The sequence below is a fragment of the Vulpes vulpes genome, chromosome 5 (assembly GCF_048418805.1).
Source record: "Vulpes vulpes isolate BD-2025 chromosome 5, VulVul3, whole genome shotgun sequence".
In the NCBI taxonomy this organism is placed as follows: domain Eukaryota; kingdom Metazoa; phylum Chordata; class Mammalia; order Carnivora; family Canidae; genus Vulpes; species Vulpes vulpes.
Window position 1 is genome coordinate 73,481,669 of NC_132784.1, and position 27,389 is coordinate 73,509,057.

Here is a 27,389-nt window from a genome sequence, read left to right on the forward strand (position 1 = left end):
CACTCTCTGTCACTTTCTACATAATGGATCCTATCTCTACCTTTTTCTTTAAAACAAATGCTTCATTCCAGGCATTAAACATCTATATGCATAGCACTAAATGAAGGACCCTGGGGGATACGCCCCTAAGGAGTTTACACTGAACCTAATTGGGCAGATTAAACATACACACCACTCAGATAAAGAAAACACAAAACAACACATAAACATGCACATAAAACTATAAATGGCACCAAGAGAGAGTGCTAAGGGAATTCACAGGTTCTTAACTTGAGATGGAGCTTAAATACCATCTAATTAGAGAACCATTCAAATGCTCAATTCCCCTTGGCAAAAGCAAATGAGTCCCCCTGGGAACTCAGTCAGAAACCGGTACAGTTGAGTCCAGAAGGCCACTAACCCCATGATGCCCATAAGGCTTTTTATGGCAATACAAGAGAGGTCCACCTTGGACAAAAGAGGGTCTCAATAGGACCTTTCTCTGCTAATGAAATGGATGAGATGGTTAAGAGCATAGCAGCTACCCAAAGGCCTCATCTTCTAACATGATTACAACCCACAGAAAAGAACATTTCATAGTATACCATGTATCACTTTTTATAGCTTACTTCCTCAAAAAATTTTTTAATAAGCATAAATATTTCATTGGGTCCTTCATGTATCTCCAGACTAAAGGTCTCACACTGAGGTAAGGAGGTATTCAGTTTGGGCTTCATCCAAAATTCTTTCAGGCCTCTGGGGAGCTCAGCTCAGGAACTAGGGTATGAGAAAGCTCCTGCCTTTTAATAGTCCAAAGCTTCTAAAAGTGAAGCCTCCTGGTCACAGATGGGCTGGATTGCGGTCTTTCTCACTCCTTACAGACATGCTATCTCTAGTCCGTGCTGGGAGGTCACACCATTGTCCTTCACTATCCTACCAAGTCTGGAGAACTGCCCTATGATGGAGGCACAAGCCATGGCACTCACCCTCATGGAGGTCTCGCCACCATGGGCCTGTTGCAGCCTGAAGACCTGGGCCACCATGTGCTCTGTGGAGGGATGCAGCAGGATCCTCCTCGAGGCCAAGCCCACCATTACGTATCGGCCCATTGGCGATAGGCTCACCGAAATGGCATTGGGACCTGAGAGCCAACAGAACAGAGAGATGTTTCCCAGAGTTCTTGCCATTACAAGGAAATAACACTCCCTCTCAGTCTTTTCTCTTTACTTCCAATTTGCACTGTTGGTTTCCCAGGGGCTCTCTCATAGGAGTGCAATGAGGAGGACAATGGGAAGGCATGTCAAGTGTTGGATACAATGTATGACATATAGAAAGTACTTAAACGCTAACCACTGTCATCACAGAATCACATCTTAAAAAATTGGTACCAGTCTGCAAACACTACTTTGAAATCTATTTTCACTTCACATATTATCACCATTTTTTCCACCATTAAATATTCTTCTACAAGAGTATTTTAAGGGCCAAGTGGTATTCTGCCTTATTGGTGCACCACTGCTGATTTAAGCAATTCTTCACCACTGGGCATTTTTCTCTATGATAAGCCACACTGCTGTGAACACCCCTGTATATAAATCTTTGTACAGTTTTCCGATTATTTCCTTAGAAGTGGGATTGTCGGATCAAAGAGACCATATTATTTAAGGGGCTTCTGATACACAATGCCAAACTGCCTCGCGGTGCATGAGTGTACGTGCTTTCCCAAGACGTGAGCAAAGCTCCTCCTTTATCTGGAGCCATCAAAACAGGAGCACGTTGGTGATGCTAGCATGGCAGGAAGGATTCTGACAGTCTTCTGCAATGCTACCAGCCAGGACTCCTGCAAAGTAATCTTCCTCTGGCCTGTGCCCCAGAGAAGCAGGCGCAGGATATGACCATTACTCCAACCTAAGCTGTGCCTCACCTAGGAATGCCCATGCCAAGGCACCAGCATCCCTCTGTCACTAGGTTGGGCTTCCTGTCCCTTACCAAATCGCTTGGTGTAGAGCATTTCACCCAGGTTATGGGGGGCCAACGAGTACACTGCCAGGATGCCTTCATCAGGAAAGCCCCTTTGGCTGCTAGGGATGAAAGCTGCTAGGAGCTGGCCATCTGCAGAAATGTCACAGCTGGCATCATTGTAGATCTTGCAGTTCTGCACCAGCACATTCACGGAAGCTGCATCAGACAAAGAAAGAAAAGAGGGTAAGAAAGTTTGAGTTGATGGTGTGAAAAATTCTGGGCCAAGAAATTTCAGGGCCTTTCTAAGGGCCTGAACCCTCTTCAGAAATGCTAAAGGCCACTTCGTCAATCAAACTAAAATATGATGGGACAAGCAACACAAGAGATAGAAAAGATATGTGTCTTTTACCACGTTAATAGGAAATGACAGATCGTCAACACAATCACAACCACCTGCTGAGTCTTAGCTCACACTTAGAAAACATCATTTGAGAGAGATTAGATAAGGAAAAAGTTATTAAAAATTGTTCCTAAAGAGCCACTCAACAGGTGTTATTGTCCAAAAGATCAAAACTAGGATGAATGAAAATGCAAAACCACTGATTCCAAGAGAAAGGTGATGCAGGGAAGCTTCCTTGGGGTGAAGGTCCTACTGCACAGCTGCTAAGTGCCCTCGGAGAAGTAAGTCATTTCATAAGTTTGGGTCTTACTTTCCGATTTCAGAGAAATGGAACAGTTACAGACTTCAATCTTCCAGACAGCCCCTAACACCACAAGAGAGGACAAAGAAAAACACAGCCCAGGGATCCCTGGGTGGCGCAGCGGTTTAGCGCCTGCCTTTGGCCCAGGGCGTGATCCTGGAGACCCGGGATCGAATCCCACGTCGCGCTCCCGGTGCATGGAGCCTGCTTCTTCCTCTGCCTATGTCTCTGCCTCTCTCTCTCTCTCTCTGTGACTATCATAAATAAATAAAAAAAAAAAAAAAAAAAAAATTTAAAAAAAAAAAGAAAAACACAGCCCAGTCGTGGCTGAAGGGCTAGAACCCTTCCTTTCTCACTAGGCTCTAGGCCTTATCCATACCATAAGCAACATCCAGGGGCAGCCCCAGCCTGTACTTAGCAGCTACTAAGAATTAAGCCCAGGGTCAGCCAGGCAGCAGGCTCAGCACAAGGGAGCAGGGTAAGGGTGAGGGTGGGGTGCAGGAATGTATCAGTGGGGAAGTGGAGATCCCACTCCACACAAAAGGACTAAGGAGATGTTGGCCAGCACTGGGCCTGTTCCTGCATGCTTGTGGTTTGGTTTTCATTTGAAATCTCCGAGGCTCACTGTGTAATTCCCTGCCAGGAGGAAACTGCTTACCCTTGATGTGAACCTGGGAATAGAGTGCCCAAACCATGGGAACAGCACAACACATCCAAAGGGACCATGCTCCTCTAGGCTGTCTCACTACTTCAAATTCACACGCAAAGAAACTTTTTTGGTCTCTCTCTCTTTTTTAAAAAGACTTTATTTATTTATTTATGAGAGACTGTATATACAGAGAGAGGCAGAGACATAGGCAGAGGGAGAAGTAGGCTCCCTGTGGAGAGCTTGATGTGGGACTCAATCCCCAAACCCTGGGATTACAACCTGAGTCAAAGGCAGACACTCAACTGCTGAGCCACCCAGGCACCCCACTTTTTGGTCTCTTATTTGGAGATTACCTGGATGTTCACTGTCAAATGCATTATATGGTTTAAAAAGAAAAAAAAAAACAAGAAGAAGAAGAGGCGAAGCTCAGTTGCCTTCACAAGATTCAGGTGATTTATTCCAGGAAGCCCAAAGGCAGGAAATTACTTTAAGGAAAACAAAACAAAGAATTGCTTTTCGGGGGTCTTGAGGCTTAGGGTCTCAGGAACACAGAGTGATTTCTAACACCCTATATTCATCCTCCTTTCCCTGTGTGCTGCTAATGAAGCCACAGAGATGACAACGTAGATCCCAAGAGACATCAGAACACATTGATTGGGCTATTGAGCCAACTCTCGGGGGCTGACACCTACAGCACCATTACACATAAAACCGAAAGGGACCACAAGGGTGGCTCTGTTTGCTAACTAATAAAATAATGACATCCAAATATTCACTGCTATCACCATTAGGGCTCTGTACTGCTCAACTTCCAACCCACCATCTGCTCTACCCTGTGTGGCTAGATTTATCTAGTTAGCACTGCAACCGTATGCTCCTTACTCAGGGTCCCAAGCCTGGTGCCAAAAAGATGACAATCTTTCCTTACTTCCCTTGATTGACACATGATTCCAGCTGGGAATATATGAAAAAGGGAAGAGGAAGAAATAAAGGAATAGGGGAAGCTTCAGGAATGAGTCCATTTTGATTTTCTAACGTTGAGGCTGACACAACCATCAGAAAGATAAAAAGAAACTGTGACCACCAAACTTTAAGATGGTTTTGCACAATTACCATTTATTCCACATTAAAGGTCTTAAACATGCATGGTGTGTATTTTATGAAAAGCTTTTCTATCTTACTGTTACATAGATCTTACTTGTGTGTTAACATGTAACTCCGTTAAACATATAGAAGCCTACAGTAACTCTCAAAACTCACCACCAAAGTAAAAAAAGCATTGAACTGCTTACTGCCAGATTAATTCCTAAGTGGGGCCAGGGTGGGAAGGAAAGTACAAGTAGGGTTTTCCTTCTTCTGGAAAGCTTGGCTCTAAGCCCCTGAAAAACTGGGCATATAGACAAAAAGCATTTTTTCAGCCTCCAATCCAAACCACTGTGTTTGTGTTTACTACATTATAATTCCAAATCAGTGGCCACCTCACAAATTTTGTCCCCTCTCCACCCAGTTTCGAAAGCACTCCCAGTCATTGCAGTGAGCACACAGACAGACATGCAAATGACAAATGAAAAGAGAATGCTGAAAATTCAAGCAGAGCTTCTCCAGCAGCAGGTTTAATTGCAGAAACTGTGCAGCTAGTGATCTAGGGTTTCACTCCTGCCCTAATGAAAGGGATGTGGCAGGCACACAGTGATTTGGTAGCTTCGTTTCTGCAAGCACTGGGTGGTGTGTTTATAATTTCATTTTTATTTCAAAGTTCCAATTAGCAGCTTTCATTTGCTGTTCATTGTCTATTAATTTCCCACGTGGAAATGGAAATGTTCAGTTACATGGTGAGTGGTCACTGCTCCAACTCACTTGTGCTCCTTCTCTTCTTAAGGTTGCAATTTTGATGAGTTATTTTACACAGGTCGAGACTTCTTAGATCTGTTACTTGTTTTCTTGGGCCCCAGGAAAGTAATGCACTAATGACAAGGACAACTCACTCTTTGGACTTAACAATAACGTAAGCAGATAGAGAAAAACGTGAAGTGTAATAAAGCCTAAGATACTGGCAACCCACACACCACAAGAAATCTTTGTTCTGCTCCCTGCCTGGCCTTTTGACACTGCTTCTCAAGTGTTAGCATGCATCAGAATCACCTGGAGGGTTTACTAAAACACTGAATGTTGGGATAAGGCCTGAGAATTTGCATTTCTAACAAGTTCCCACGTGTCTCTGATGCTGCTGGTCTGGGACCACATGGGAAAACTGCTGCCTTACTAAACAGTCCTTGATCCCTGAGCTATGGCTCCAGCAACCTGCCCTGCACTTAAAGGCAAAAACACATGTGGGGAAGGGTGAGGGGGCAGCTCAGAATGGAAATAAAGGTTAGGAAAGAAGGGATTTTTCAAATCAAAGCTGCTTAAGAGCTTCAGGGGGCAGCTCCAGGGGGAAAAAAATGATGCAGAAGACAGCAGGAAGCCATGTTCCAGACTCTGCAATGTAATCTCCTCCTAATTATAAATGATTTCCAAGTGAAAATGCCCTAGCAGGGAATGGGAGGGGTTAGAAATACTGATGCCTGGAGGAGCAGATGGCTCTGCCTTCCTATCAGCTCCATAAATTATAAACAAACACCTTGTACAAAGATCGATTTGTAGCCTGTTGCTGGCTGGGAAGATGAGGCCATGGGAGCGATTAGCAGTTGCAGTACTTTTGCAAATGCATTAGATACTGATTTGGAAAGCTCAAGGGGTTTAAATAAGCAGGAAAATTTCCTTTTGGCTATCTCTGAGGCCCTCAGGTTGCAGAATAAGACCTCCTACACAGTATTCCACATGACACTACAAGCCCTCCCCTAAGGCACCAATCACTATATTTCCTATGTTTGCCTTATAGAACATAGCTGCTGGATTTCTGAAGGCTGGTTCTGGCAGGGTACCCAAGTGACCAATCCTCTTTACCCAATAAAAGCTCACTCTTAAAAACCAAAGTGAACCCACTGAGCTATTTTTTCATGAAAGTGTTCTCAAAATTATGTCTGTGAGGCCTTTTCATAAACTTCTAAACTTTACAGAGTAATTCATTAATACTGTATCCCAACTGAAAGAAACATGTGGCAAGAAGCTTTAACCTAACTCCAGAAAAAAGTTAAATGCCATTCAGGTAAGTCAGGTGGCCAGCAACATAGTGGCTTTTGAACACATGTAAAACTCAAGACCAGTGGCTCCCAGGCACAGGCTGTGCCAAAGCCAAAGGCTACCCTTCAGTGAGACGTATGTATTTTTCAGAAATGAATCCTAGAGCAAAAGAGATTCCCTACTTACTTTTTCTCACAGCTAAATCTATCAAGAGTGAAGATGTAAACTGTAACTAGACTTTATTAGGACCAACCAGCAAACAGTTAAGAGATAATGATGGGAAACTAAGATAAAAGTGACTGTTATTCTAGAGGGTAATACTATTGAAAGGAACACTAGCTATCATCAGACATAGATGCCCTTAACTCCCAGGATTCAGTTTTTCTTCTAAGGTCAAAACTCTTAAAAAAAAACTAGGTACTATTAAAAAGTAGGATTCTAACACCATGTATGAGCCAACCTAGTCAATCTCGTTGCATATGATGCTGCTTTCTCATAACTAAGGTTTTAAAGTGTCATGATCAAAAGAGGTAAGAAGAAACACAGAAGGAGAATTATAGGAAGTTGTAGTTGGAACAAGTTGAGGCTTATTTAAAGATTTTATTTATTTATTTATTTATTCATGTGAGAGAGAGAGAGAGAGAGAGAGAGAGAGAGAGAGAGGCAGAGACACAGGCAGAGGGAGAAGCAGGCTCCACACAGGGAGCCCGATGTGGGACTCAATCCTGGGACTCCAGGATCACACCCTGTGCCGAAGGCAGTTGCTAAACCGCTGAGTCACCAAGGAATCCCCAAAGTTGAGGCTTATACAAAACATCTTAGGGATGATCAGAAAGGCCAATCAAAGCTATGCTAGCAGCATATTCAATGCCTATATTTTGAATACTTTGCTTTTCTGTCAAGGCAAATGATCTGTCACTGGGTGGAAATGACATGCTTGAGAAGGGTGAGAAGCCTATTACAGATAAGGCAACAGGGTGAGAGCAACATCTTATTCATATGGACATCACTCTCCAGAGATGACGACTATGTACCTCAGAATTCTAAAGACGAGAGCACGTGGGAATTTTTAGAGTTATGGCCATCACTCAAAGACTCATGGTGCAATTTTCTAGAAAAAGATATGATGAAAATAGCTAGCATTCACTGACCATTTAGTATATGATAGGCACTGTTCAGAATGCCTAACACTATAAACTAACTTAATTCTCATAACTACACTATGAGGTTTGCACTATTACAATTCTCATTTTATAGATCAGGAAATGAAGGTGGAGTGATTAAATTACTTACTAACCAAGGTCATACTGCTAGAAGGCAGCTGACCAGGGATTTGAACTTAGACACTGTAGCTTAAGAGTTCATGTACTTGGGTGGCTCAGTCAGTTAAGCATCTGCCTTTAGCTCAGGTCATGATTACAGGGACTGAGATCGAGCCCTGAGGTGGGCTCCATGCTCAGCAGGGGCCTACTTCTCCATCTCTCTCTGTACTCTGTCCCACTCACACACACATGCACTTGCTCACGCTCTCTCTTCACTCTCTCACATAAATAAATAACATCTTAAAGAAAAAGAGTTCAGGTGTTTAACCATCATAGGACAGTTGATAGAGAAATTTATCAAAGAACTACCTACCCCTATGCATGCAAAAACAACCAAGCAAAAAAGCAAGTAGGCATGCATGCATCAGGCCCAGACCTTTAAAGTATAAAAAGTATAATTACAATTTTATTTAAACCATTCCAAAGAAAAACTTCCAAATTATATTTATAACACATGCATAATAACATTGATACCAAAAACCACAGATTTCATAAAAAAGAAGACTGGACAGAGCCATCTCACTTACAAATATTAGTGAAAAAAATCTATCAGCAAGCCACATGGAAGGAATTTTACATTAAAGAATACTCCACAAACCAGGTGGAGTTTATCTATGAAATATAAGGATGGGCTTAATATTACAGAATCTATTAACATAATGATTATACTAGGAGATCAAAGGAGAGGAAAAAATATGATCATCTTCATAGATACTGAAAAGTCATGACTAAATTCAATATCCATTCTTGATAAAAACTCTTAATAAAATAGGAATAGATGACTTCCTTAAAATGACAAACTAGTTCTAGTTCAACCTAAAAGTCAGGAATATGCTTACTGGGAAAAAGCTAGGAATGCCTGGCTGGCTCAGTCAGAGGCTCGAGCATGTGACTCTTGATCTTGGGGTCATGAGTTCGAGCCCCATGTTGGGTATAGTTTACTTAAATAAAACTAAAAAAAAAAAAAAAAAAAAAAAGTACTGAGAAAAAGTTAGAAGTTTTCCCACTAAAATCAGGAGCAATATGAGGATGACTATTACTTAACATTGTTTTGATGGTAGCCAAAGCAAACAAGAGAAAGAAATCACAAATATAAAACTTAAAATATAGAAGGTAAAATTATCATTACTTAACAGATAACAAACCTAGAACACCCAGGAGATTAATCTGGGTAACAATCATAATTAGTAAACGATTCAGTAAGATAGTAGGATTTAAAAAATAAGCTAATAACAGTAAACTTAAGAGCTGTATAGGATCTAGGGGCCCCTGGGTGGCTCAGTCAATTAAGCATCTCTTGATTTCAGCTCAGGTCACGATCTCAGCAAAGAGTTTGTTTGGGATTCTCTTCCTCTCCTTCTGCTCCTCCTCCTGCTCGCATGCATGCACACCTGTATTCTCTCTGTCTCTCTCAAATAAATAAATCTTTGAAAAAAAATGTATAGGATCTATATGAAAACTATAAAACATTCCTAAGAACACAAGAGAAATTTGAAGAAATGGAAAATCATACCATGTTCCTAAATCTAACCATAAAGATATTGAATCTGGGGCAGCCCAGGAGGCTCAGCGGTTTAGCGCTGCCTTTAGCCCAGGGCGTGATCCTGGAGACCCAGGATCGAGTCCCATGTCGGGCTCCCTGCGTGGAGCCTACTTCTCCCTCTGCCTGTGTCTCTGCCTCTCTCTCTCTCTCTCTCTCTCTCTCTGTCTCTCATGAATAAAATCTTTTAAAGAAATAAAAAAAAAAATAAAGATACTGAATCTCCTTAAGCTAACTTACAAATTTATTTATTTATTTTAATTAATTAATTAATTAATTAATTATTTTAGACACAGAGAGAGAGAGAGGCAGAGACACAGGAGGAGGGAGAAGCAGGCTCCATGCCGGGAGCCTGACGTGGGACTCGATCCCGGGACTCCAGGATCACGCCCTGGGCCAAAGGTAGGTGCTAAATCACTGAGCCACCCAGGGATCCCCTTAATTTACAAATTTAATGTGATTGCAATAATTTACAGTAGCAGAATTTTTTCAAGGAGGGTGAAGGGAAGAAGCAAAATAGTTTTAAAGCCCATACTGGAAAACAGAACTGCTTGAGCAGACAGGAAAATCTGGATTTAAAAAAAAAAATAACAAGAGATGGGTCCTACCAAATTCTAAACACAAAACTTGAAAACTTAAACCTCTGTGGTAGGTATTCTCACATGAATAATCAGAAAGATAACGAAGACAGAATGGATAATCTAGAAATACACCCAAACATACAAAGAAAAGTAAAAATAGGATCAAAGTGACATCCCAAATCAATGGGGAAAATGGTCTATAAACTGGTTGGGACTAAAGAGCAACCACATGGGGTAAAAGTTGGATCATATTCTGCTCATTTGGGACTAGGTTAAACTTCTAGTGAATCAAAGACTTAAAGGTAAAAAAACTAAAATATAAAAGTACTAACTGATCTTCCTAATGATGACACAAAATCTGGGAACCATAAATGGAAAGTTGGATAATGTGACTACTTAAAATAAGTTCTATGACAAAAATAACCTTCAGCAAAGTCAAAAGAAATATGACAACTAGGAAACTCCTATTGTAAGTTAATTTTATGATTTAGAAAGAGCTCCTGTAGAACTGATAAGGAAAAGATCAGCAACACAATAAAAAATAGGTAAAGTACATGGACAGGTCAAGAAAAGGCAATATACACTACAGGAGCTAAGCATATGAAGAGGCACATGACCTGGTTTGTAGTATGAGAAATACAAATTTAAAATACCTGCATATTATTTTTTACCTATCAGATTTGCAAATATCCAAAAATACGGTAACACATTCTGTAAGCAAGAGTTTAGGGGGAACAGGCATTCTTATCAACTGCAGGCAAGTGTATAAACTGACATAATCCCTACAGAAGGTGACTTAATAAGCATCTACCCAAATCACAGATGTACATACTCTTCCTAACTACAATTCCATTTCTAGGGATTTATCCTAATGGCTATTCTTACACAGGTGCAAAATGACAAACCGCAACATGTTTTCTATAGAAAAGACAAAAAAAAAATTTAAAGTTCCTCAGAAGAAGACTGGTTGAAAAATGGAACCTAGAGACTCCATTTGGATAATGGAATACTAGGCAGTCATTAACAAAGAAAGAGTAAACTCTTTATATACAAGTATGTAAGGATCACCAAGATATATTGTAAAGTACAGAAAGTGTACTTCACAGAAAGTGAAGTGCAGAAAGAAGAGTGTGTAACATGTTACCATCTGGATTAAAGAGAAGATTGGAAAATATATATTTGCATTTGTTGGTATATACACACATACCATATCCTTGAAAAGATATATAAGAAACTGCTAATTGTTGTTGCCTAGGGGGATAAATAGCGGGTGGCTGGGAGCAGGGCTGGGAAACTTTTCACTGTCAATTATTTTAAATTTTAAAAGTGGGTTTTTTTTTTAAGATTTTATATATTTATTCATGAGAGACACAGAAGGAGAGAGGCAGAGGCAGAGTGAGAAGCAAGCTCCATGCAGGGAGCCTGATGTGGGACTTGATCCCAGGATTCCAGGATCAGCCTGAGTGGAAGGCAGACGCTTAACCACTGAGCCATCCAGGTGTCCCTAAAAGTTTTTTTTTTTTTTAAGATTTTATTTATTTATTCATGAGAGACACACAGAGAGAAGCAGAGACATAGGCAAAGGGAGAAGCAGACTCCTTGAGGGGAGTCCAATGCAGGGCTTGATCCCAGGACTCCAGGGCCATGCCCTGAGCTGAAGGCAGACGCTTAACCACTGAGCAACCCAGGCAACTCTAGTTTAAAATTTTTTGTTTTTAAATGTTTTTTTTTTTCATTTTTTTTTAAATTTTTATTTATGATAGTCACACACACACAGAGAGAGAGAGAGGCAGAGGCAGAAGCAGGCTCCATGCACCAGGAGCCCGACGTGGGATTCGATCCCAGGTCTCCAGGATTGCGCCCTGGGCCAAAGGCAGGCGCCAAACCACTGTGCCACCCAGGGATCCCTAAAATTTTTTGAATGGTGAATGTATTTCAGACTATAATAATAATAAAAAAAAACAAGTAAACAATATAAACAAAATAACTGGAAATAAATTATGGCAAAGAAGATTTGGACCAGAATCTGGAGATGAACAAGCAAACATGGTATTCAATAAAGGAAAACATAGATTGCAGTTGATTCCCAGCAGAGTTAAAGAAAAGATTATTGAACATGTGGCTTATAAGCACTTAGAAGGAAAGAAATGATTGCTACTGTGGTTACACTAAGACCAGGACATGAAAAATTAACCTCATTTTCATGGTCTGATAAGGATACCAAGACTGGCATATCGGGAAATGCCACAGAGAATATCTTAATTATTTTAAGGCATCTGACAAACTCTTACAACACTTTATAGACAAGATTACAAAAATAATGTGGGTTTCAGGGGTTTTGTTCCTCTTTTTTTTTTTTTTTTTTTTTAAGATTTTATTTATTTATTCATGAGAGACACACAGAGAGAGAGGCAGAGACACAGGCAGAGGGAGAAGCAGGCTCCATGCAAGGAGCCTGATATGGGACTCAATCCTGGAACTCCAGGTTCATGCCCTGAACCAAAGGCAGTCGCCCCACCACTGAGCCACCCAGGTGTCCCAGTGTGGGTTTCAATTGTGAACACCATGCCCAGGGTGCTAATTCAGGAACCAAAAATGTCAAAGAGGGAAGTCCACAGCAACATCACACAAGGCCCAGTACAATGTCCTGACTGATCCACCATTTGTGATAGTAATCCAAAGGAAGATAGAAAAAGTATATCTATCAAATTAGTAAGTGATGTAAGATTGAAAGAGAAGGACTGAATCCAAAGACAGTGAGAGGGAGGAACCAGGAAGGGCAACTGACACTATTAAGATAAAATTTAATTGAGGCAAATACAAACTTGTTTTGGTTTTTAAAAGATTCAAAATGCACAAATAAGCACAGAATGGTAGAGCCTTGGTTTCTTTTTTTTTTTTTTTTAAGATTTATTTATTTATTCATTCATTCATTCATGATAGACAGAGAGAGAGAGAGAGAGAGAGAGAGAGAGAGAGGCAGAGACACAGGCAGAGGGAGAAGCAGGCTCCAAGCCGGGAGCCCGACGCGGGACTCAATCCCGGGACCCCAGGATCGCCCCCCGAGCCAAAGGCAGGCGCCAAACCGCCGAGCCACCCAGGGATTCCCAGAGCCTTGGTTTCTTAAATAATTATCCAGGAATTTGAAGTGCCCATAAACTGAACAGTGGCTTCAGAAAAAACTGTTGAAATCTCAGGCTGAATTAACACTGTCCAAACCACCATTATGCTATGTACTGGACAGCTCCCATTTGGAGTTTTCTACTGTTTTTTCTGGCCCCCTAAAGTCAAAAGGTAAGGTGAACACAACCACCAAGGATTTGGAAACCAGGTCAGTAAAAGGAATCTCAGGAAGGAAGTCTGGCTGGAGAAGAAAGATTTAAAGGAAAATGGCAATTTATTTTCAAACAGCTGGAGGACCATCAGAAGAGACATCATTAGACATATTCTGTGGAGATTCAGAGGTTGAACCAGGACTGATGGGAGGAAATAAGAGAAGGGAACAATAACAGGAGTTTATCAGTGATGGATCAGGCCATTTCATCAGATAGTGTGGCCTATCACTTGAAGTATTCAAGTAGAAGCTGAACTGCCACTTCTTAGGAATGTGCAAGTCCTTCTACATAATAAGTGAAGCGAGCTGTCTAAAATGCTGTGATGAACAGCTGGAACATGGGATTGCAGACTCCCCTGGAAGCTAGGAAAATGGACTATGAGACAGACATGTTTGTAAGTCACATATGAACCATGTCACCTACTTTGTTCCACCCAGCTCTGGATTAATAAATGAGTTTAACATCACCATAAGCTTTCCTCAAGGGGCACAAGCACTAGCTCTCAGTTCCTACACTCCCTTCCCTTTCTCTGCTTTTCAGTTTCACTTAAACATTGAGGCTCAGGGCAATGACTTAACAGTTGGTGAACTCCCCAGAAGAGAGACACCTTCATCTTTGTGTCCATCTATCTTGGCATTGCTCCTAGCACTGCAGCTACCACGGTTCACTCCTCACGGTGGGTGCTCAAAACACATCTGCTGAATGACTGCCTGAGAGCTGCAGAAATGGCAGGTGGCAATCAGCTGATCAACAAGATGATGAAAATGCTGGTGCTCCATGGATTTCTGAGTTCTGGCTCACCAATAAGAAATATCCCTTCCACCAGTACCAGCTCTACTTTGGCTTACCATTACTGATTTCCGGGAGGTCAAACTTAGTGAAGTCCCACCATTGGAGCCGGTAGGTAGTATTGGCAATGTTACTGGCCACAGCTGACTGTCCATCACCAATCACTGCCCCTGGTTGGGGAGAAGACAAATAGAACACATTATAGTCTTTATCCATGTTTCCTCTGTACACATAAAACGACATGTACTGGGATTAGCAGGAGAGGGGGAAGAGGAAAAACCATCTGCCAAGTCCCCAACTCAAAGAGAAACCAGACACGTCTCAGAAACAATCCTACCGGAAACATAATCCCATTCATCAGCCCGTCCCATGATTACTTAACATTTCCTTAGTGCCAACAATGTGGCAGGTACTGTGTATGTCTTGTCTGCCAGACTCTCATTCTAAAGAGACAGAGTTTTCATAAACATGTGGGGCTGGGGGGGTAAGTAAAAAAATGGGAGGACAACATTAACACAGAAAAGCACTTCATTCCTGGATGTCTTTGTTATAAGCAGTGCTCTTTGGGAGAAAATGTCTCCTTCGTACATGACCTTCTTCCTAATAAAACATCTCAAAAGGAGACGTCCTTCAGGGAAGAGAAGAGACAGCCAGTATGCAGCTGACTGGATAGACAGAGACAGTAAAGAACAAATGAAGTCATCGTTGTTAATTTCTTCTGGACCCCTGGCATGTAACACAGCAGAAATTTATGAGTCTGGCTTTTCAGTATCAGAGTGTTTTTATTAAGGCAATATTTTACAAACCCCTCCCCTCCCCGCCCCATGAGAACTTCCCTGAATCCAGGTTCACTTGAAACATCTCACGGTTTAACTTTCCCTGAGATATACACTTCTGGATGACATTCTTTTCCTTGGTAACCAATTAAATAAAAAATGGATTTTTTTTTAACAGGGTGACACTTTAATTTGCAGTTGTATTTCATTTACATGAACATGTCATTTCTTCCTCCTCCTTCCGAGGTGCATTTCATACACAACCACCCTTTTGATCAGACAGAGCCAAACCCTCTCGGGAGAACAGAACACTGTTGTATGCTAGACAACCTAAATGGTATTCTCTGCTGCAAATCACCTCCTACTTTAAGAAACTGAACTTGTTAGAGCGCACTAGCCTTGGAACAACGGACAATTTTATACCTAGATTCCTTGGTTATTACCATCTTCCTCCTCCGCATATCACTGTAAAAGGGTCTCGGCATCTGTATTTTTCCCCCCATTTGATGAGCTGCATTTATTGCTCTGCCATTCCTGGTCTTTCTCTATTCTGTCCTCAAATGGTCAAGAGGTTGTTCAGAGAGAAAATGTTCTCTATACAAGCCAGGAAAGTACTCCTCTCATTCTTTTCCTGTTGCAGCAAGCCACTACATGGGAAGACTCTTCAACATTAGTTTATTGATAGTGTCCTTGTCCCAGTTTCAATTTGTTTTGTTTTTAAAAGATTTTACTTATTTATTCATGAGAGACACACAGAGAGAGGCAGAGACATAGGAAGAGGGGAGGAGACTCCTTGTGGGAAGCCCGATGGGGGACTCGATTCCCAGGTGCCCAGGATCATGACCTGAGCTGAAGGCAGATGCTCAACCACTGAGCCATCCAAGCATCCCCGCAGTTTCAATTTGTAAAGAAAGGTATAAATAACAGTTCATTTCCAAGATGATAATACTGCTAGATTATGTATTCTCGATATGGGTAATATTGCCCCTATGGGGGCAAAAACTGGTTCATGGGGAAGTCTTAGTGCAATCACTAGCTTGCCTCCTATATACTGTAATATATGACAGAAATACGGCCCATCTGTGATATTAAAATTTCATGGGAGGGGGGGTGATTAGGTGAAAAATGTCTACAGTCTCCTTCAGAGAGTAATAATCAAGTAAAGGTTGAAATACTGTTCTAGATACACTACCTACACCACAGTATTCTTTTAAAACTCACAGATTCAAAGACATAGACCCAGATGGTCATGATCACCCTGAAGGCCTGAGAAAGTCAGCATTTGGGGGTGTTGTCAACGAGCCCAATGACCTCAAACTCCTACTGAGGGCCCTGTGGCATATCACCCAGATGAGGTAAATAAATAAATCTTCTTAAAAATGTTAACCTTTATAGAATATTCTATAATAATTACACCTGACCTGAGAACTTTTGCTGAACTTCTGGGTCATGAGGAGGATAAGCTACATATAGGACTTTCTTTTTCTTTGTTTTAAAAAAAAGGACTTTAAAAAAAATTATTCATGAGAGACACACACACACAGAGGAAGGCAGAGACACAGGCAGAGGGAGAAGCAGGCTCCATGCAGGTAGCCTGATGTGGGACTTGATCCCATGTCTCCAGGATCAGGCCCTGGGCTGAAGGCGGTGCTAAACCGCTGAGCCACCCGGGCTGCCCCATATAGGACTTTCCTAATAGGAACTTTTTAATTTTTTTATGCCCCCTTGATAATGAAAATCATTTTTTAGTTCTAAGGAATACCACTTCCTTGGAAAGAATTACTCAGTTTCACTCTGATCCAGGCTCGACATCACTAAGCTTATGAACTGTTGTCCTGGCTTGCTTATCTAGGTGGTTGACATATCTCTCTGACCACCAGTCTCCCTCTCACCACTATAGTTTCCTTATCATGTCATCCAACTTTTAACAGAAGATCATAAAACACCAAATGATAGAAGGTTAGTTTGATTTCTCAGTAGATGATGAACAAAATGCTAGCTGCTAAAAGAGTAGGAAATAAACTGAAGAAACAAAATCCATACTCCAAAAACTTAAAATCTGGAGGAGAGGATGGGAGCTACAATCAGGAAAACAGTTAAGGAAAATACCAGATGCTTTAAGAGTGCTGTGGATCTGCAACTGGGAACACAATGATTAAGACTCCAACCCCCAGCTCCAGAAGCTCCTGTACCGTCCATGCCTCCAGAAATGTCTTCTGGAGAACAGCTGTGCAATGTAATAAACATGGATGACAGCACTGTATGGAAGAGACTGGGGAGGTGTTCTCTGCCAATGGTGCCAGAGCGCTGAGGAGAAATGGAGCCTGGCACCAGAGAGTCGATTTTCAGTGCCGTGTAAACATAGATTAGGAAGCAAAAGATGCCAGCAACAGATTAGCGTATTGTCACCAGGTTCTCTTCTATAAGAGCTGCAAGCCAGCTGAGCCTGTCTCTCGGAAACATCAGGAAGAAAAAGTATCACCCTATTAAAAAGCCGCAACCATTTAGTAGGCCTCTGGCCACTAAGCTGAAGGTATAGGAAATCTGCCAGAATGAGTTAATGGACTAAGCTACAAAGTATTTACATAGGAGGCACTTATCCTCAGAAGCCAAATCCTGAGAGGCTGTTGAGAGATTTCTGAGGCCTCAACGTTTTCTCAGTAATAATGGGATGGAACAAGCTAGACTCAGGGTCTCTCAACCTCTGCTATTGATAGTTTGGGCCAGATAATTGTTTAGGGCACAGAGTAAGTCTTGGGCTTTATAGGATGTTTAGCAATATCCCTGGCCTCGGCGCAACAGATGCCAGAGGCATACTACCCAGTCACCCAGTTGAGACAACCAAAATTGTATCCAAACTTTGCCAAATGTTCCCCAGGGACCAAACTCATCCCTTGGAGAAAACTCCAGCTAAATAAATATAGCCTACAGTTTTTTTTTTTTAAGATTTTATTCATTCATTCATTCATTCATTCATTCATTCATTCATTCATTCAAGACAGACATAGGGAGAGAGAGGCAGAGACACAGGCAGAGGGAGAAGCAGGCTCCATTCAGGGAGCCTGATGTGGGACTTGATTCCAGGTCTCCAGGATCATGCCCTGGGCGGAAGGCAGATGCTTAACCACGGAGCCACCCAGGCGTCCCTATAGCCTACATTTTAACTCCAAGACAGGCACTCTTAGAAGTACCACAACTACTAGAATGCCCACTGCTAATAGCAAACTCTTAGTGATACTGATTTTGGAAAGAAACTAATCAAAGGCATAGCATCATACAAATATTCTCTTAGCAAGCTTAGTTTTCCATTTCTGTATGGATTAGAGGTTAACTTGAACTGGGATATTATGGCTTGCAGTTTCGTTTTTGTATGACATTTGATAATATAGGCTTCAGAATCAGACGGACCTGATTTTGACACTTTCTGCTAGTACTTACTATAGTGTGATTTTGTGTAAATTAGTATCTCTGAAACTCTGTTTTCTTATCTGTTAAAAGGGTATTATAATAATAATACCTACAGGGCGCCTGAATGGCTCAGTCGGTTGAACATCTGACTCTTGATTTCAGCTTGGGTCATGATCTGAGGGTTGTGAGATAGAGCCCCACGTCAGGCTTTGTACTCAGCATGGAGTCTGCCTGAGTCTCTCTCTCCTTCCCCCACCCCTCCCCGTGTTTGCATTCTCTAACAAAACTTCTGAAAAATAATAACAATGCTTACAGTTTATAGGGTCATTGGGAGAACTTATTCAAACAGTAAATGTAAAGTGATGGCAAATAATAAGTGTCTAATAAATGACTACTATTAAAATTAATCATTTATTCCAATCTCTGTTTGCTTTTCCTTTATAGGTATACCTCTGTAATCAACAAGTCATAGATAGAGGTCCTTTTATAAAAGACTGGCCCAAATTATGTGCTAGGGCCGAGAGAGAGAAGCATTTAATTTTAGAATTAAGGTCAAATGTCAAGGCCCTAGACTCATTAGTAACTTTGTACTTGAAAAACAGCTAAGATTAAAACTGATCACATTCTGGGCCACAAAACCCACTGAAACACATTTAAAAGAATGGAAATCATACAAAGTATGCTGTCAGATGATAGGGAATTAAACTAGAAATTAGTAGCAAAAAAATAACTGGAAAATCCCCAAATACTTGGAGATTAAGCAACACACTTTAAATAACACATGGCTCAAAGAAGACATCTCAAGAGAAATTCTTAAATATTTTGAATTAAATGAAGATGAAAATACAACTTATTAAAATTTGTTGAATGCAACAAAAACAGTTTTAGAGGGAAATGTACTGTACCAAGTGTATATATTAGAAAAGAAGAAAGATCTAAAATCAATAATTTAAGCTTCCATCTTAGGAAAGAAGAAAAAAAATTAAAATTGGAGAAGAAATCAATGAAATGAAAAACAAGAAATCAATAGAAAAAATAATAAAACCAAAAGCTAGTTCTTTAGAAGGATCAATGTAATTGATAACCTCTAGCCAAGCTAACTGAAGAAAAAAGACACAAATTATCAATATCAGAAATAAAAGAGGGACCATCACTACTGACGTGTGGACACCAAAAGGATAATAAAAGACTACTATGAACAATCTGATGATAATCTAGAAGAAATGGACCAATTCCTTGAAAGACACAGTCTACACCAAATTTACACAAGAAATTGATAATCTGAACAAGCCTATATCTATTAAGTTGAATTAATCATTAATCTCCTCAAACAGAGGGTGCCTGGGTGGTCCATTTGGTTACGACTGACTTTTTTTTTTTCAAGATTTTATTTATTCATGAGGGACACAGAGTGAGAGAGGGGAACAGAGATATAAGCAGAGGGAGAAGCAGACTCCCCGTGGGGAGCCTGATGTGGTATCGATCCCAGGACCCTGGGATCTTGACCTGAGCCCAAGGCAGATGCTCAACCACTGAGCCACCCAGCCATCCCATGCCTCTGACTCTTGATTTTGGTTTAGGTGATGATCTCAGGGTCATAAGATGGAGCACGACATCAGGCTCTGTCAGGCTCCCTCTCCCTCTGCCTCCCCTGCCCCTGATTCACTCTCAGACTCTCTCTCAACATAAATAAATAAATCTTAAAAAACAAAAAACAAAAAAACACACAAACCAACCCAAATCTCCCAAATAGAAAGTGCCAGGTCCAAAGGGGTTCACTGGTAAATTCTATCAAACACCTAAGGAAGAAATTACATTAAATCTCTACAATTTCTTTTTTTTTTTTTAAGGTTTTATTTATTTATTCATGAGAGACAGCGTGGGGGAGGGGGCGGGCTGAGGGGGCAGAGACACAGGCAGAGGGAGAAGCAGGCTCCATGCAGGGAGCCCGATGTGGGACTCGATCCTCGATCCTCGGTCTCCAGGATCACTCCCTGGGCCAAAGGTGGCGTTAAACCACTGAGCAACCCAGGCTGCCCCAAATCTCTACAATTTCTTACAGAAAGCACAAGTGGGACTACGTCCTAACCCACTTTATAAGGCCAGTATTGCCCCAATACTAAGACCAGACCAAGACAATGAAGAAAGGAAAACTACAGACTAATATTTCAGAAGCCAAAATCCTCAACCAAATATTAGCAAGTCAAATCCAGTAATATATTTAAAAAATTATATGCTGTGACCAATGGGATTTATCCCAAGTAAGCAAGGCTAGTTCAACATTTGAAAATCAATATAATCCAGTACATCAACAGGATAAAGAAGAAAAATCATATAGTCATATCAATACATGCAGAAAAAGCATGTGACAAAATTCAATACCTACTCACAGTAAAAACTGTCAGGAAACTAGGAAGAGAGGAGAACTATCTCAACTAGATAGAAAATGTCTACCAAAACCCTACAGCTAACATTACACTTAATGATCAGAAACTATATGATTTTCCCCTAAGACTGAGAACAAGCAAGGATGTCTCTTCTCACTACTCCTCTTCAACATTGTACTGGAAGTCCTACCTAATGCAGTTAGAAAAGTAAATAAGAGGAAGAAATAAAACTTGGAGAGGAAGAAACACTGGAGAGGAAGAAATAAAACTGTTCACAGATGACACGACTGTCTATGTAGAAAATCCAAAGAATAATAAAAGTAACTCCTAAAACTATTAAGCAATTAAGTCAAGACTGCAGATACAAATCATACAATTGCAGATACAACTATATCAAGATACAAAGAGTTAACAGCTTTTTTATATATCAGCAATGAACAAACTGGAATTGGAAGTTAAATACAATACCAATACATTAGACCAAAAAAAACCAAAAAGGAAATATTTAGGTATAAATCTAACAAAATATGTACAAGAGCTCTATGATGAAAACTACAAAACTCGAATGAAAGCAATCACAAAAGATCTCCAATATTTATTGGACAGATACTCCATGTTCCTGGATAGAAAGACTCAATACTGCTAAGATGTCAACTGTCCCCAACTAGCTCTATAGATTCGATGCAATCCCAATCAAAATCCCAGAACATTACTTTTGGAATACTGATAAATTTTAACGTTCATCTGGAAAGGCAAGATTCAGAATAGCCAATACAATATGCAAGAAAAGAACAAAGTTGGAAGACTGACACTACCTGACTTCAAGACTTATGATAAAACTATAGTAATGAAGATGGTGTGGCACTGCTGAAACAATAGACAAATAGATCAATGAAGCAGAACAAAAAGCCCAGAAATAAACCCAAGCAAAGAGAGTCAATTGATCTTTGACAAAGGTGCAACAGAAATTCAACAGAGAAAGACAATCTTTACAACAAATGGAGCTGAAACAACTGGACATTCACATGCAAAAATATGAATCTAGACACAAATCTTGTACTTTTCACAAAATTAACTCAAACTGGATCAGACCTGGATGTAGAACACAAAACTCTAACATTCCTAGGAGATAATACAAGAGAAAATCTAGGTGACCTTGAGTTTGTCAATTACTTTTCTACCAAAAGTACAATCTGTGAAAGAAAAAACTGACAAAGTTGACTTCATTAAAATTAAAAGCTTCTGCTTGGAGAAAGACACTATGAAAAGACAATGAAAAGCCAAGCCACAGACCAGTAGAAAGTTTCTGCATAACATTTAACTAATAAAAGACTGGTTTCTAAAATATACAAAGAACTCTTAAAATTCAACAATAACGAAACAACCTGATTTTAAAACTGGCAAAAAATCTGAACAGACATCTCACCATGAAGATATACAGATGTAAATAAGTATATGAAAAGATGCTCAACATTATTTCTCATTAGGGAACTGCAAAATAAAATAACAATGAGAAGCTACTACACACTAATCAGAATGGCTAAAATAAAAACCACTGATCATATGTGAAGAGGTTGCAAAACAGCAGGAACTCTCATTCCTTGCTGGTGGGAATACAATGGTAAAACTAACTTTAGAAGACAGGTTGGCAGTTTCTTTGCACTAAACATACTCTTAACCATATGATCCAGCAATGTTCCTTGGTATTTACTTAAATCAGTTGAAAGCGTATGTCACACAAAAACCTACACACAGATGTTTATAACAGCTTTATTCATAACTGCCAAAACTTGGAAGCAACCAAGGTATACTTTAATAGGAGAATAGATAAACTGTGGTACAACCATACAGTGGAATATTATTCAGCTCTGAAAAGAAACAAGCTATAGAGCCATGAAAAGACAATGAGGAAATTTAAGTAAAAGCAGCAAAAAACTATAAGTAGTGTGATGCTAACTATGTCATTCTGGAAAAACCAGAACCATGGACGTAGTAAAAAGATCAGTGGTTGCCAGAGGTTTGGGGGTGAGAAGGAGGTATAGTTGTAGCACCAAAAAGATGTTTTGGGGCAGTGAAATTATTTTGTAGGATACTATGATGATGGATACATGTCATCATATATTTGCCAAAATCCATGAACATTAAGAGTGAAACTTAATGTGAACTATGGACTCTGGGTGATAATGGTATGTCCGTCTGTGTTGGTTCATGGATTACATTAAGTTTCACTATTATATATATATTATACATATATGTAATATATATGTAATATACATATTTTATATATATATATATATATATATATATATACATATATACACACACACACACATACACTCCATTTTGGAGAAGGATGTTGATGGTGATGGGGGAGGTCTATGGGTATAGTACAGGAGGAAATATATGGGAACTCTGAGCTTTCTACATGATTTTTTTGTAAACCTAAGACTGTTTAAAAAAAAAAAAATCTATTAATTAAAAAACAAAAACAGAGAGAAAGACAGAAAGAACCCCAGACTCTCACTCATGTTCTAGGAGACAGTGGAAACAGTAGCTATTTATAAGGATATTGGCAGTCACAGCAGTTCACTTTCAATCATATAACCACAGAGTTCATCCCTGGAGCCTCAGAGCAAAAAAATAAATAAGGATGATTCTAACATGAGACAAAACAAGGGCAGAAAAGAAACTTAAGTCCAGTGATCCTGGCCAACCATCGGAGAACAACAACAGCAAAACCAAGCTACCAAGTTTCATTCTCTCAAGTCAAGACTTCCACTTGTAGGCTGGAAGCCTTGGAAATGTGTCTAGGGATAAAATCTTAACGTCATGACAGGCACATGGTAGGTGAGCTCTACCCATACCTGATAGCCTGCATGCCTCTCTCTGCCTTTGCTTCTCTCAGACTCTGTTCTGTTGCTTGGAAAGGAAAATTAGAAACCTTTTTTCAAAAACAGCTTTTAGTCTCTCTCCAAGATCTGTTCTAGGAGCAGGAAAGTGAAGAGCATGATTCAACAGTGAAAATACGGAACAATGGGAATCATTAGCAAATGTATCAGAAAAGCTAATTTGGGAGGGTAAAAAAGGGCAAGTTACAAAGAAGAAAACGATTAAATTATATTTCAGTCCTATAAAATTGTTCCATTTGAGGTCTAATTCAGAATGGCCATCTCTGACTGTGCTGCTGGGAAGACAGAGTAAGAATGGGGCTGGGGGCCAAAGACTCATCAGCCTGGAAACACAATTACTATCCTTCTGCTTGGTTGTGATATGAAGTCAACAACCAGTTTGCTAATTGGTCAACAGAACAGAGACCAGAAACTCCAGGGCATGTCCAACTGAACAGTTTATCAACTTTAAAAAAATTCTCTTTAGAAAGGCAGTCACAAAAGACCACATATTGTATGATTCTATTTACATGAAATGTCTAGAATAGGTAAAGCTATAGAGACAAAAAGTAGACAAGCGTTTGCTGGAGGAGGAAGGGGAGGGCTGGGGAAAGGGAGGAAGGGGAGGGCTGGGGAAAGGGAGAAGTGACTGCTAATGGGTACAGGAATGTGATAAAAATGTTCTGAAATATACAGATAGTGGCAATAGTTGCAGAACTCTGAATATATTAAAAAACCACTGAACTTTAAATAGGTGAACTATATAGTATGTGAGTTATATTTCAAGACTATTATTAAAAAAATACTAATTATGTTTCCCAAATTTATAAGAAGTATTTTGTGTAGTCATCAATAAATTATGCATGGATTATTCATGCATAATTCATGCAATTTACCCCGTTGTAAAAACTATATAAACTACTCAATATAAATTTTGGTTAACTTGGAAAGTAAAACATGGCAATCCCATTTTCGGAATCTCTTTGCATTTCTTTAATAATTTCAAGTACTGGGGAGTCTCTTGTTTACTGGCTAACTTTTTTTGTTTTTTGGTTTTGGTGTGTACTGCATGCACCCATATCTTATGTGCATTTCTATGTTTGGTTATTTTAAGTTTTTTCTTGCAGACTGTTTAAAGCTCTTTGTAAATTAATAAACTGGTTTCTATGAAAAATAATTATTCTTAGAGTAATACAACATGGGATTATTTGGACATAAAAAGCATTTTCCTCCCTAAGTATATACTGAATGGCATTCTAGGAAGAACACTTATTCTTCTTTCCAAAAAGCTGCATTCGAATGTAGTCTTTAAATCTGCGTTAAGAAGGAAATATAAGGGATCCCTGGGTGGCGCAGCGGTTTGGCGCCTGCCTTTGGCCCAGGGCGCGATCCTCGAGACCCGGGATCGAATCCCAAGTTGGGCTCTCGGTGCATGGAGCCTGCTTCTCCCTCTGCCTATGTCTCTGCCTCTCTATCTCTCTGTGTGTGACTATCATAAATAAAAAAAAAAAAAAAAAAAAAAAGAAGGAAATATAACTAAGTACTTTGTCATACTCACTTTGTTGCCTTATCACCATTTTAAAAATCTCATCTAAAACCACAATTATTCTAAAAATAAAAAATAAAAAAAAAAATAAAACCACAATTATTCTATAGCCTGGGGACCTAGAAAGAGGCCCTGGTAGCAGATAACACAGCTTCCTCCAAAAGTAGAAGTCTCTCATTTATAGTTTTGACATTGAAGAAACTGACCAAGCTATATACAGTTTGTTTAAAAGCTTTATGAGATGTAATCCACATATCATACAATTCACCTACTTAAAGCATGTACAATGCAAAGGGTTTTAGTATATTCACACCAATGTGTAACCATTATCAAAACCAATTTTTTTTTTAAATTTTTATTTATTTATGATAGTCACAGAGAGATAGAGAGAGAGGCAGAGACACAGGCAGAGGGAGAAGCAGGCTCCATGCACCGGGAGCCTGATGTGGGATTCGATCCCGGGTCTCCAGGATCGCGCCCTGGGCCAAAGGCAGGCGCCAAACCGCTGCGCCACCCAGGGATCCCCAAAACCAATTTTTTACAATGACCATCACTACTATATAATTTCAGGATATTTGCCTCCTCTTTCTCCTCCCTCGGTACCTTCCCTGTTAGCAGTCACCCTCCTCCACTCTGGCCTACTCTCTCCCTCCTAGCTGTAGGCAACCACTAATCTATTTTCTTTTTCTATCATTTTGCCTTCCCTGCACACTTCATCTAAATAGAAACACATGACAGGTGACTATGTCTGGATTCTTTCCTTTAGCACCACATTTACAAAGTTCATCCATGTTGTAGCATGTATCAGTACTTCATTCCTTTTATGGCCAAAGAATGTTCCACTGTATGTTTATAAACGAACCACAGGTTCACATGAGAGTAAGGTAATAGTTTTTATTTATAGAAAACACACTGCATGGAACTTAGCAATCATAAAACTGTCTGAGGGAAACAGAACTATTTCTTGTGGAAGGAAAAAGTAGATTTTTAAAGAGGTTTTCAGGTTTTCAATTTTGAGTATATTGCCTATAGCTGAAACTGAGTCTTCACTTTTTCCTGAGGCTAAAATAAAAGATAAGAGGAGTATTAGGGGACATTGTTTTCTGTAAAAACAAAAAATAAAACCACAAACAGGTATCACGTAGATATCTATAATTCTGACACAGGAAACGTTCTCAGAAAGTTTTGTAGTATATCAGAATTAGGCTGTTTAATAACTGCTCTAGGGGTTCCTGGGTGGCTCAGTTGGTTGAGCATCTGCCTTTGGCTAGGGTCATGATCTCAAGGTCCTGGGATTGAGCCCCACATTGGGCTCTCTGCTCAGCAGAGAATGTGCTTCTCCTTCTCTCCCTACCCCTTCCCCTGCTTGTGCCCTCTCCCCCACTCAAATACATGAATAAAATCTTTTTAAAAAAAGAACTGCTCTAACTGGTCACTTAAACTGATCAAGATAAATCATACAATATAAATTTGAAATGTATTTAACATAAACCAAAGGGTAAACATTTTACAGATACAGGTATCAATGACTATACATGCTCTTAGCAGGAACTGGGTCCCTAAATCAACAAAATTTTATTGTTCAATAAACTCCTAAAGGCTCCAAAACCTCCTACCCCTAAGAATAAGGGTAGCATTAGTCCACACACAAATCAGGAACTTTAGGGGCAGATTCCAGAAAGATAAGGAAATGCCTTATTGTGGAGGTCAAAGGCATTGGATAAGGCCAACAAAACAAATCATAGTCTGAAAACTCAGCAAGGAAATTAGAAAGGCCTGGAATACAGAACATGTGCGCAGAAGGGAAAAGAAATAGTTATGAACTATTTCTACATATTATAACAGCTTCATCAAAATTTTTCTCAAAACAACAATTCTATCCAGGATTATGTGACCACAGTAGAATAAGTTTTATAACACACCAAGAGAGGAAGAGATAATCGTGTATTCATTAGGGCCAGAGCAGTGGATATAGTCTTCCTTTCAGAGTAAGTAGCACAAAGAACCTGGTATTAATTTCTTTAAAAACTGTAACAAAGGGTGCCTAGGTGGCTCAGTTGGTTAAGCATCTGCCCTTGGCTCAAGTCATGATCCCAGGGTCCTGGGATCACACCCTGCATTGGGCTTCCTGCTCAGCAGAGTCTGCTTTACTCTCTCTCACCCTCTGCTCCTTCCCACTGTTTGTTCTTTCTCTCTAATAAACAAATAAAATCTTTAAAAAATTTAAAATTAAAAATTGACAAAAAGGACCCAACATAAATTTACCATCTTAACTATTTTTAAGTGGTTTAGGAGTGTTTAGCAGTTAAACCAGTTCAGCAGTGTTAAGTATATTCACACTATTGTGAAACAAATCTCTGAAACCTTTTCATCTTGCAAATATGAAACTCTAAACCCATTAAA

General features: G+C 39.9%; 1 protein-coding gene across 13 annotated transcripts in view; it reads right to left on the reverse strand.

The window, feature by feature from the left end:
* The window catches only part of AMBRA1 (autophagy and beclin 1 regulator 1), a 171,862-nt gene that overhangs the window by 28,773 nt on the left and 115,700 nt on the right, over positions 1–27,389 (reverse strand). For all 13 annotated transcript variants that reach the window (XR_012001887.1, XM_026004096.2, XM_026004093.2 and 10 more), the window contains 3 exons: positions 14,041–14,151; positions 1,969–2,157; positions 966–1,120 (listed from right to left, as the gene is read on the reverse strand). Coding sequence is in view for 12 of the 13 variants with exons in the window: in XM_026004096.2 (XP_025859881.1) it covers positions 966–1,120; positions 1,969–2,157; positions 14,041–14,151 (455 nt within the window). In the remaining variant the exon portion in view is untranslated. The remainder of the gene's footprint in view (positions 1–965; positions 1,121–1,968; positions 2,158–14,040; positions 14,152–27,389) is intronic.